Raw genomic sequence first — 12,967 nt, forward strand, 5'->3', positions numbered from 1 at the left:
CTAACCCCTATAATAACCATAATAATTATTTGAGTTTTGTTTTTACAACATCAACAGCAAGTAATTCACACCATAATTTTATATTTGTAAACGCAGACATTAATGAGTTCCTTGATTATTTTCTTGTCTATCCATATAATCATTGATATTTTGCACAGGGCACTGACATCTGTCACCCTCAGGTCATTAAAACAAAATATTTTCATATAATTTAAAATGTGTGATAATGTAAAGCATTACATTCAGGTCAGAAGCACAACATTTTCTTAAAGGCTTACACGGAACCAATAGTGAAACTGTACAAATTATAGAGATTTCAGTATTTTCTCTAATAATGCTCATGACACAAGTGTCTAGCACTTGTGCAGTCGCCATGTTCAACCACTAGGTGGCAGAGTTTTATTCTTCGCTGAGCTCTCTAACACAAGCAATGAAGCTCTTTTGTCATTACAAATATTACGAAACACTACAGAATACCACAACATACAACAAATACAAGTCAATCTGATTCAGTCTTAAAGTCATTCATTATGAATGCACATTCCTAAGCATGGCCTGTTGCTAATAAAACAAATTCACTATAGAACAAAAGCTTAAGTTCACCCAAAAATTCTGTCATCCTTGACTCACCCTCGTCGTTCCAAACCCGTCTCGGAACACAAATTTTGATGTATTTTTTAAATTAAACCTGTGTTTCTGTCCCTCCATTGAAAGTCAATGCACATGTGTGTGCACATATTTGAGCTTAAGTGTTTACCATGTGTTTTCATGTGAATAAATGCCTAATTTAATCTGCTCATATCAAGACACTCTATGACCTGAAGTTTTGATTACCTGGACTTTCAATGAACCATCTCAGATTTCATTAAAATATCTTAATTTGTGTTTCGCGTGAGCCTTATGAGTTTAGAACACTATAAGAGTGAGTTAATCATGAAAGACCTTTCATTTTTGGGTGGTTTAAGGGTTTTCCACACTTAAATACTCAGCTGCTTGCAATTATAGAAGACCTCAAAATTCCCTCTTTAAGACCTGCACACATGTTGATGAGATGTCCTGTCCTGTGTCAGATATAAAATTCTTGCTCTTCCTCCGAAATGCCTTCTTGACTACAATCATCTACTGTCACAATGCCATTGCTGTTCTGCTGCCCTTTGTCCTGCGACACATCTTTCACATTCTTTGGCTGTGGTTTGTGTACTACACAAGGTGTGGATTTTGCAGAGATGCTCTGTGTTCTAGACGGTACAGGAGTCTGTCTTATAGAGGAGGCATTATTATAGGTCAGATCAGCAAAGTCAAGACCTCCATCTGTTGGAGGAGCAGACTTGGGCCGCGGTGCTGGGGCCTTTAAATGAGGCCTCAGCTGTGGATGGGAATAACCTGAGACCACAGAAAGGTCCACAGAGCTGCCGCTGATGGTCTGTCCCGTGTCCACATCCGTCTCTTCGGCTCCCACTAGCGTATCGACATTGACACGGAAAATTGGAGCAGCCATTGAAGAGAAGCAGCGAGGGCGGAAGCTTGACGGAGAGGCACACGAGGAGCGGGACTCGTCTGTAGGCAGAGAAAAGAGGGACTGTGTGCGGTGGCCTGTCCATCCCGCCCGTAAGAGCTCCACATCCCTCTGGAGCCTCTCCATGCGGCCCTCCTGATCGCACTGCGTAGGCGTCCTGGAGGTGACCGGAGATGGAAGGGTCTGGGTCCGCGAACGCGATGAGTTCCGGTGATAACGGCGATTTCGATAGGAGGCGGGCCCGCGGCCGTATGGTGGAGGAGGTGGAGGGGGCGGCTCAGGTGGAGGAGGGGAGGCAACCGGAGGATCATCAGGAGGAAGGTGACAGAACTTTGCAATAGTGTGCTTGCGGTAATACCGTGAACCTTGAACCTGACAAAGTCAAAATAAGAGCATGAAATTATGTGCAATTAATATGTTCAGGAAACCATTTATGCAGATCCTAGTACCTATTTTTATTTGGTCCCAAATAAAGGTGGCCTTAACTTACTATGTACTTATTTGATGCAATGCACTTATTGTGTACATACATGTTTTTACATTGTACATATATTAAAAAAAAATACCTGCATGTAATTACATCTGCAATTAATTTCTGTAATTACATTTATAATTACACTATTGACCGATCCCTTACACCAGGGGTGTCAAACTCAGTTCCTGGAGGGCCACAGCCATGCAGAGTTTAGCTTCAACTCTAATTAAATACACCTGATCCAGCTAATCACGTCCTTCAGGCTAATTTGAAAACTACATGGTTTGTGTGTTGGAGCAGGTTTGGAACTAAATTCTGCAGGCCTGTGGCCCTCCAGGAACTGAGTTTGACACCCCTGCCCTACACCTCAACCCACCTTAAACCTACCCATACCACCAAACCTGTCCCTAACCTTACCCCTATCCCACCTCAATAGCAGCAATAGTGTTTTGCAATACAACATGAACACAATAAGTACATTGTACTTTTTACTTTTTGATGTAAGTACATAGTAGTTAAGGCCACCTAATATAAAGTGGGACATTTTATTTAAAGTACTATATTGATAATAAAATGTACACAAACATAACCATTCGGAAGTTTGGAATGGGTACGATTTTTTTGAAATAACGGTTACCAAGCATTTATTTGATTGAAAATACAGTAAAAACTGTTAACAGTAAACCTCAATGTGTGATATTAAGGACATTGTGGTTAGCTTATGTATAATACATTTGGTCGCCATTTGACAATCTACGTAAATATAAAACCTAATCTTAAAGCAAAATAAGTTAAGAACCAGCTGCTTTAAATCTTGAACTGTTCACATGGCAATATGATGAAAAACATGAACTCTTTGTGGAGAATGATTCTGCAGTGAGCTGTCAAAATAGTTTGACATTAAACAAAAATAGCTTGGGAAAGGGAGCCATGTTCCTGCAAATGTGGGAATGTGGCTTTGATAAGGTAACTGTATACCTGTGTGTGTGTGTGTGTGTGAGAGAGAGAGGGAGAGAGAGAGAGAGAGAGAGAGAGGAAAAGAGGAAAATTTCTATTTAAACTTAGCAAGCATTGTTGAGTGTGTGCATTAGAGTAACAAAGTTCCACTGTTTTCTGCTTCACACCTCACTGCACATTCCCTCCATCCCTCTACCTCTCCCTCGATCATTTTCCTCTGTTGCTTTATTTGGTTTTCCATCCATCTTTGAGCCTCTTTGTGCCCTTCTTCCTCACTGTTCCACTCACACATTTCCCACGTTTTCCACATTCATACATTTCTCTCATTATATGCCATTATATTCCTTCTGTATGTACTATATCTCCCTCAAAATAGTATATATTTCCCTGCAGGGAAATTTCAGACTCGTTGAGCACCAAATGTGAGTGAAATTTTTTTTGGTGAGTAAACAAATTTATAGTTTCATAAAAATGTTGTAATAATTTCAGTATCTTACGTATTTACAATACCGTTCTAAAGTTTGGAGTTGTTTTTGAAAATTGTCTCACGTTTTCAACAATAGAGTAAGAACAGTAAATTTGTGAAATATAAAAATGTGCTGTTTTCTGCTTTTTTATTTATTCCTGTTATAGCAAAGACAAATTTTCAGCAGCCATTACTCCTGTCTATATATATCCTCGTTCCTGTTGTTTTCCAAACATGAAATGTTTCAGATGTTCAGCAGCAGATTATAGTCCATAAATTCTGAGGAGACTAAAGCGAGAGAGCTTGTCTATACTGTATGTCTGTATGTACAACCAGTTCAGGTTTTTTTGTTTTTTTTTCTCCACTTGAGACATAATGTGTATTATGTGTGAAATCCTCTCTGTGCCATTTGGCCCCAGCAGGGGTTGATTGGTAATGAGGCTGTAGTTGTGACAGAGAGCCAAACCTGCTTTGATCGCAGCTAATCCAGGTCAGGCAGAATTGACCTGTATGTGCTTGTGTGTTATTTAATTTGGCTGTCTTTACGTTTGTTTGAGTATTTTTACATTGAGTACAGTCTTTCCACACACATAAACACACAAACACAAAAGGCCAAAGCTATTTGGATCTGAACCAGGACAAATTAAAAAAAATCTATGTGTACAATTTATGCAAAGCCTTGGTGTTTGCATACTATTTTTTTCCTGTATGCAACTCTGAAGGGTGTTTAAGTAGTAATGCTCTGTTCAGTTGCCTGGTCTGAACCTGAGCTCAATATTAGTTTGGCTAAAAACTGTGGTACATTTGTTTCATCAGTGTAGTTACTAGCAGCAGCTGTTTTCTACAGTAGCTAGGTAACAACTCGGTTACACTGCTTCACTTTTTTCAATTTTGGTTTGTTTGGTTTCTACCAAATCACCCTCAGGACGCCACTGCAAGAAAATGCAAAGAATATGAGCTGCTCTCTGAAGGTAATTTCTGCAGAGACAACCAGTAATGAAAAACTGATTCACAGCGCCGCTTGCAGAGCATCATTACAGAGCTCAAATGTGATTTCAGAGATCTGAGTTATGGAAACATTTTCCTCATTATTTTTCATCACAGGCATGAAAGAAAATTTCTGCCCTAAGCCTTGAACCAAAGCAACTCTGAGATGAATCATAATACATCATTCAAAATTAAAATATATATAAGAAAATCTAAAGATAAGACAAGGTTCAAAACTATGAATGAACTACTCCATCCCATAGAAAATGAATAATGTAATGAAATTAGTCTAGGATAAGGCTATTAGGCTATTGTTACCTAGCTAGTACTAATTAATTTGTAAAAACTCATCACAAGTTTGCAAAGATTTTTTTTTTTAATAGCAAAAGGTTTCAAAAGGTGTACTGGCAGTTGATGCATAACATATCGTGCTTTTTAATCCAACATTACAAATGTAGGTTATCATGTATGAATAATTAAAATATTTCAAAATGTATATGGAAAAGTGCATTATAATTTTTTACATTTCACTTCACTAATTAATTTCAACAGTCCTGTGGTGTGTGAAAATTATTTAGCACAAATATTCCATGTAGACTCTCATTTATTAAGAGTTCATATAACATAATGTATAATATATATACTGCGACTTTATGAACTCTTATTATTATGATACTCACATACTTTAGAACACTAGGGTTACTGCTGACAGTTCACTAAAAGAACTTTCGTGAGAAGTGTATATGAGATATCATATATATATAAAAAGTCATTGCTTTCAGATATATTTTCTAATAACATATTCTCTGTCTTACCTGTAGCAATATTTTATTCCCGTCACAATCATTTGTTTGCCAGCGGACGTCGCTGATAGGTGTGCAGGGACATGGCAGCAGTGGCACAAGTTCACCTACATCCCTCACTCTGATCTCCATCACAGCATTTTCAGTGGGCACGGGATTCTGGCCACGGGGCATCCGCTTGAATGACAGCTGGATTTCTGTTTCAGGGTTGGAGTAGATCACACAGAAGCAGAAATCCTCCTTCTTCTGGGCTAGCCTTCGGCGCAGGAGCAGCCTGTACAAACGCACCTGTTCAGTGTAGGTCTCATAGCGACAATAGACTGTAAAGCGCACAATTTCTTTGCCGTAGTGCACCTGGCGAAGCGCCCATAGCGGTGTGCCCGGTGAAAGTGTAACAAAGTCCTGGCTGGCTGGAGAAAATGGTAAGAGCCCTCGCCCGTTCACCCGCTCTGTGTGGTGGTATCGCCACGGTGGGCATCTCAGCTGACTGTGGAGACGTTCCAGACTCTCTTCACCTCCATATTCATCCTGTAGAAACAGGATTACAGCCAAGGCTGGCTGGTGTGATGGTGGTTCGGTGACGCGCTGCAGGCGGACCTTGGGCTTTCGAGAGAGACCACCTGCCCGTTCTGACACCCTGAAGAGGGTGAGATCAGGGTGGAGCCAGGAGAGGACCTGATCAGCGGCTTGCTGGAGCGTTTTGGCCTGACCGGGGTCAGTGATGATGTGGATAGAAACTAGGAAAGGATCTTGTAGGTCCCCCATGGACAAATCACCTAAAAAATGAGAAAATGATCCATAAACGTATGGAGCTATACTGATTTAATATCATATATTACAATATGTTAATTATAGTTGTGATGACACAGAAGTAGCAAGAAGATCTCTTCGTTTTTGTGAAAAATATAAAAGTGAAAAAATGTATGGTTGGGATGGGATTGGATGGAGGGAGATCTGAACGCAGGCTTGTGGTGGATTGTAAGAAAGGGGTCGAGGAGCTGGCTTAATGAGTGGAGAATTGCGGATATGTTATAAGAGAGAATAAGGTCTTTTTTTATTAAACACATGATTGCATAAATTGTTCACAATAAGATCAATAACATGCATTTAGAAAATATACAGGGTGATTTTTTATTTAATGCAATTTGAAAGTTAAATTAATATGAATTACATTAATATTGATTTACTATTCATTTATAAAATAATTGAACTAAATGTAAACATTTATAGCACAATCCCTTACAACAGCCACAAACCACCACTGCTTTCTATAATACTTTAATATATCTTTTTAATATCTAATAATAAATATATCACATGCTTAAATAGACATTAGAGAAGTATGCAGTTTGTTTTTCGAACAAATTCAACAAATTGTTATTGTCATCTTCCTACTACAAAATAATTTAGAAAACCCCCAACTATATTAGTTGTTCAGGCTCCCTTCAGTTTGAGCACTGCTGCAAACACACTTAGTTTTTCCCTTTATTTGTATTAGGTGTATTAGTGTGTTACATGTTCTGCTTTATTCTGGCTTCAGGAGTCAACCTACTTTGCTTTGGATGTCTATTAAGGAAAGAACAGTACGGAATAGAAAAAAAAATGGATTGGCTCTCAAGACTGAATGAAATCTTTTCATCCATGCACTCCTGTTCTGTAATCAGGCTGTATAGTGAACAGTGCAGCCTCATTAGTTGCATTAGTGGATGGTTAGTAACCCTGGAGAAATGCTTTGGCTCCCTGTAGGACTTCTGAATAAGGTTTGGCCTTCCACTGAACCTTTGACCATAGTGAGCCCTGAGTGCACACACATACTCACAAATATCCCTGAGCACAAAAGTACATGAAAGACCCCCTTAATAAAGTGTTCAAGGTAAGTGTGACATTTTATGACTGCAAAATGAGATCAATGAGAGCAGCAATTAAAGAATTTCATAAACGACTGTATTTATATGACGTGTGAAAACACATGAAGTTTCTACATTATGAGTAACGTTGCACAACATAACAAGCCCTTCAAACCCCCTTATTGATATATTCATCTCTCTGCCATAGTGACAACAGCAGCAACTGAGCTGTTATTATATTATGAGAAATATTGTAAAGCTATTCTCATTCTCGAAAAATAGCAGAAAGTGGCAAAACATGGACAGCTGCCTCTTTCTTTTGCCTACTCTTTTTTTTTTCACCCCAAACTCTCCTGACTCATGGGACCCGTCCCACTTTGTTTGTTGTTTAAGGTTGGGGGCACCAGAGGCCGAGGGAACGCTATGCTCTTACACACTTACACACAAAAACACACTCACGCAAGTAAACACTCTTCTCTAGTTGCACTGCACTCTTGCAGGTGTAACTGACGCACATCTGAGTTCAATGAAGGATCTTTTCAATCGATCAGTGTGGAAAAACCAAGCAGTGTGTTCACTAGGCAAAGATACTTGTTCAGACTTGAAAACACACAATACATTCTCTATTGTACAGTATGGCCTCTAGAAACACACATATGCAGACAGACTTACAAAAGACCTAATGTGATCCAGTTATTAATGTTTTAATTACCAACAGCTTTCAGCTGGAAGAAATTAAATGTGAATGTTAGGGCACTTTGCCCTGCAGACACATGGTTTATTTAGACACTGTTTACAGGACACTATTTATAGGAAACAGCATAATTTGAATTATTACTGAATTATGATACTGAACTTAATCACATTATTTGATAGATTTCACTCAAAGGAAATGGTAAATGAAAATAAAATGCATTTTTAAATGTTAATTTTCATTGGAACATTGGCCAGTTTGCAAGTCCACATTTATCATGTTAATGGATTATACTGAATAATATATATATATATATGTTTGTTAAAAAAAAAAAAAATATATATATATATATATATATATATATAGTTATTCTGTGATATTTCCCCTTTTAAAATAAACATTTTAATTATGATTGTTCTGTCACTCTGAAAATACATCTGAGCAAGTGAAATATCTTGAACACACACTCTTTATCATTTTATAATGTCATTGATTAATAATAATATTTTTCAACTAGAATTTGTGAATTATTACAAGGCAAACTACAACTATGTGAAACTACTGTACGTTATCTATTAAAATTCTAATCATTTGAAGTACAAACTTATTAAGTTTGGTCTCTAAGTTTATGTGTATATTTTTTCTGTCTATGAGAGGCATCTCTGCGTTCAATTAGAGTCAAGAAGCCTCGATCACTGTAAACCATCTGTAATCTTAGATGAGTCTGTAATGGAATGTAATCTGGCTGTTTGAGACTTAAGCAACCAACATTAAATAAGACACCATATTTAGCACCAGCTTAACCATCCCTAATGTACACTCCAATCTGGTGCCGTTCTAACACTGTAAAAACCTGCAATTGTTACTTTAAGTGGCTATTTCTCTCTGATCTAACATAATGGTTTTAGGTTGATTTTTGACTTAAAATTAATTTAAATGTTACCACATGAAGCCCATTTTTTTTTCAGTGTAGTAAAGTGTCCAGAGCTATAAAGAGGCGAAACAGATTTCACAGAATATGCACTTGAGTTGTTAGTGAACAAAGATATATAGAGGAAAGTATTATGCACATGGATACAGAGAAAATCTGATGAGCTGCAGAAGTGGCGAAATGCTGACATGACTGATGATGCAGCATTAAGCAGTTATTCATGGCAGCCTTTCAAGAAAGCATACTGTCATACCGTTAAAAAAGAGACAGAATGCAGAAACAATAAGGGGAAATGTGGTGGAAAAAGTGAAAAACAGATCTCTCATCCATGCAAAGGTGCACAGACAAAGAAAAGACAATGCTGAACGAAATAGAAAGTATTTAAATTCTAAAGAACTCCCTTTCTTTACTAGACACTACCACCTTCATGTCTATAAGCAGGATCAAATAAAAATACATATTATTCAATACATTTATTTTGTTTCAAAATTGTTGAATGTTCTACTCTAAATTGCACCCTGTCATCAAATTATTATTTTTTTATATGTGAGAACAGATGAAACAAATGCTAATTTAAGCATTTAATTCTTCTCCAGCCCCACTAGTTCTCCACATCTCCCATTATTCCTCAAACCATCTCATTCTGTTTTCTTCATTTTCTATCCCTGAGTCCGCATTGAACCACTTTTCTTCCTTCTTCAGTAAATTATACACAGTCTATTATGTGGTGTCCTTGATGGGTTCTAGGTTTTAGTGTGCGTGTGTGTGTGTGTGTGTGTGTGTGTGTATGTGAGTAGGTGAGTGTGTCTATATGTGAGTGGGTGAGTGAGAGAGTGCTTCCTGCACTGTCACTGGGAGGAGTGTTTCCTGCTGCCCAGATTAATGGGCTAATATTGGACATTAATCCCTCCATAGGGAAACAGACTGGGCCCGACGCAGCCACGGGGAAAGGTCAGCCCCAGACACACACACAAGCAGGCACTCACACACAAACAAACGGAGGTGTTAGAGCTCTCGAAGCACTTCAAGCAGTGATTCCCCGAACAAACTAATCTCACTGTCATGGCAACAATTGTCAAGTGTTTTAACTAACAGAAATCTTCCACTTCTAAATTGTAATGTGCTTTTCGAAATACATATGAATCCAAAAGCAGCTTTAGAAAGAGTAGTCTCTTATGAGCACAAGGTGGACGAGGAAAAGGGATTTAAAGGACATTACATATGGTGAATATCTGTTTGATTAAGGCATGTTTTGTTGGAAAATTGATCTGAACTGCATAAAGGGGAATATAAAAAACAAATGGCATGTACTCACTGCTTGCTGATGACATAAGACTGTAGTCAGACCTGAGAAGAGAGTGAATGACAGAAAGGGGAGAGAAAAACAGAGAAAGACTTTTGTTAGAGACTGTTAGAGTGATTTAGAATCCCAAGGTTTCAAAGGAAGGTCCTACATCTGGATAAACAATCCTGGGTGTCATGGTATATACTAGTGTGTGTTGGTGTGTAGTAATGTCTCTAGTGTATTATGCACATATACTGTATATGTATAGGTTATGATCAAAGATTGTGTCTTGCTGCTTTGTGTCAGAAACCTTCTATTATCTCAGCTCATCGGTTGATGAGGAAGGTAAAAAACTAAGTATAAGACCTATTTGACATATTTCATAACTTATGTACATGTGTCTTACATAGTGACCTAGTCATTTTGTTTCCATTGTACATGCTTTTTTTCTCCTTTTATCGCTATCTGGTCAATCTTTTTCCTTTCCTTTCCTCTCCCTCTGTCTTTTTCCTGTTTCTCTGGTTGTGAAAACAGTGTAACAGGGTATTCATTTCTTTTTAAGAACAGGGAAATTCCATGTAGTTAATTTAATGCTGTAATAGTATGGTCTGAACTGGTATGTGGTGCACTGGTTCAACACTTCTGTTTACAAGTTTGGGATCAGTAATATTTATTTATTTTTAGAAATCTTTTATTCAGCAAAGACACATTAAATTGATAAAAAGTGACGCTAAAGGCATTTATAATGTTACAACTGATTTCTATTTAAAATAAATGCTGTTCGTTTCGACTTTCTATTCATCAAAGAATCTTGAATGAATCATGTTTTCCACAAATATATAAAGAAGCACAACCCTGAACTTTTGAACAGAGTGTAAATACTATGGTCTATACTTTGCATGTAACAGCAAACGCACTTTTATGTGCTTCTATGTAATACTTATGCTAATACAAATAAAATCAACAGTCTATAAATGTCGTCAGTAACGGCATTACAGTGAATCTCATTTGTTTTATGTTTGCTATTCCTGAATCAGTAGTTTTCTGCATGTTGTTCACACTTAAACAATGCACTCTCAAGCATCATTAGAAAACATCCTTTTTGAAAGTCTCTGATTTACTGCCATCTGTGAAGTTTACAGTTACTGTTGTTAAATTAACTAAATGAGGATATTAGCCACAGAACATCTGTTAGCTCTCATTTAGAACCAAGACAGCCACATCACAACCAAATCTGAAATTTACAATATTTATTTATTTTTTCTTTTTTTTCAAGAACAGTTATCAGTTATTGTAAGTGGCTAATCAAAAAATCTTGGAAGATATTCAGTATATAAGAACAATAAGTCCTTCATATTATAATTACAGGATCAACCACACATAACACATTTTTGGGTCAGATGATTTTCTAAGATGGTTTTGTACATTTTGAAGGCAAGTTTAAAGGTACTAGATGATGTTTGTGGTTGAATGTGGTCAGATTACAGGTTGTAGTTCAAATTCAACAAGGGATAAGCTATCACCATTTGAGCTTAAACCCCAGGTTGCTCATGGTTTTACTGTAAGTGGCTTTGGATAAATGCATCAGCTAATTGAAGAGTTAGTCGTTAGAAAGGTACCAAGGCCATTTTCTTCAGAACAATTGACTTAAAGCATATCTAAAGAAATAATATTCTAAAGCAGATGTATAGGCTACCATACAAACACACAGGTCACATGTTCTGAAGAAGAGAGGATAGTCTACTATCCTACTAAATCACCAGAAACTACACCAACAAGACAGGACAGCCATTATGACATGACATACCTATAAACAAACCAGGATGCATCTTTTCATCGTTCACAGCTGCAATCACAGAATGATGGTACAGATCATACATGACTTTGAGATAATAGAGAGTTAAATCTTAGGTAGAGAGCTGATGTCAGATCTATGTGATTAGTATATTGGCTACTTCTGTCACTCTCTTGTGCTAAAAAGCCTAAGCAGCATGCACTAATAGCTCAGCTCATTGGCTTTCCAACTACTTTTCAGTACTAAATCTCTGCGCCAGATGTCTTGGGTGTTAATACCAAACAACAGATGGTTAAATAAGAAATGGGCCAAATGAGGAAGAAACCAAACGAGAAAACTTAAAACAAGCGCGCTGTCTAATGGTTTTGTTGATGACCTGCGCTGCTCAGGTATCAGAATCCAATGACTCGCTTTAAATGAATCGCGTTGATATATGTAGCATATTGGTGTCTATCCTAATTAGTGCTTTATAGCTATATTCCATATCCCATGTAGCCTATTTGATTTTCTTTGTTAAAACAAGCCTGTTTGTATTACTCACCCTCCGGTCTCCGCTCCTGAATCAGCGCACTCATCTTCAACTGAATTCTCCATCTCTGGTGAAAGTGACAATAACTTCACATGCCTCCCGTTGTCTCTTCTGCACTTCAACGCTCACGTACACTGCACAAAACGAAAGCGACGAAACTTGTTAAAGCATGGATGAATAACCGACTCCAATAACGGTGACAGGCACAGATAATAGTGACAAGACACACCAGAGTCTGTCTGATCCGGTTCGTTCGTGAAGCTTGTGCGTCACCGCCGTTCATTCACTTCAATAGCGGTGCGTTTACCGCTCCCAGGTGGCCCGACGCAGATAAAGCGAGCACGCACTTTTTGACCAAGAGACGAACATAATGCGAACCCAGTCTGTGGAATGTGGAAATTAGGAATTAAAGAGAGAGAGAGAGAGAGAGAGATGGGGCGGGGGGTTCAAGCTGAAGCTCTTGTATTACGAAAGGATTAATAGACAACATCTAAGTTTAAAGCTAAAAACACAAAAAAAGTTTTATACAATACGACATTTAGTATGATACTGTTGAGATATAATTAAAATAATGTAGGCTACACTCACGTGAGATAAAAAATATTGCACATGGAGCAGGTCGCCCTCTCATGGCTGCCATGTTAACATCAAATGACCAGACATGTAATAATTACTTATAATA

The 12,967-nt window shown here is 37.8% G+C and overlaps 1 protein-coding gene across 2 annotated transcripts; it reads right to left on the minus strand.

The window, feature by feature from the left end:
• Positions 1-61: 61 nt before the first annotated feature.
• On the minus strand, positions 62-12,917 carry LOC131546539 (protein FAM124A). Of its 2 annotated transcripts, XM_058786157.1 has the most exons (7): positions 12,874-12,917; positions 12,515-12,668; positions 12,298-12,419; positions 11,769-11,807; positions 9,992-10,023; positions 5,217-5,980; positions 62-1,888 (listed from the first exon to the last, which is right to left on the minus strand). In XM_058786157.1, exons 5-7 carry the CDS (start codon positions 10,005-10,007, stop codon positions 1,067-1,069), a joined length of 1,602 nt encoding a protein of 533 aa, XP_058642140.1. In that variant the 5' UTR covers positions 10,008-10,023; positions 11,769-11,807; positions 12,298-12,419; positions 12,515-12,668; positions 12,874-12,917; the 3' UTR covers positions 62-1,066. The 2 variants fall into 2 exon arrangements, with proteins under 2 accessions (XP_058642140.1, XP_058642139.1); XM_058786156.1 differs by lacking the exon at positions 11,769-11,807.
• Between the last annotated feature and the right edge of the window lie 50 nt (positions 12,918-12,967).

Source organism: Onychostoma macrolepis, chromosome 09 (genome assembly GCF_012432095.1).
Source record: "Onychostoma macrolepis isolate SWU-2019 chromosome 09, ASM1243209v1, whole genome shotgun sequence".
NCBI lineage: Eukaryota > Metazoa > Chordata > Actinopteri > Cypriniformes > Cyprinidae > Onychostoma > Onychostoma macrolepis.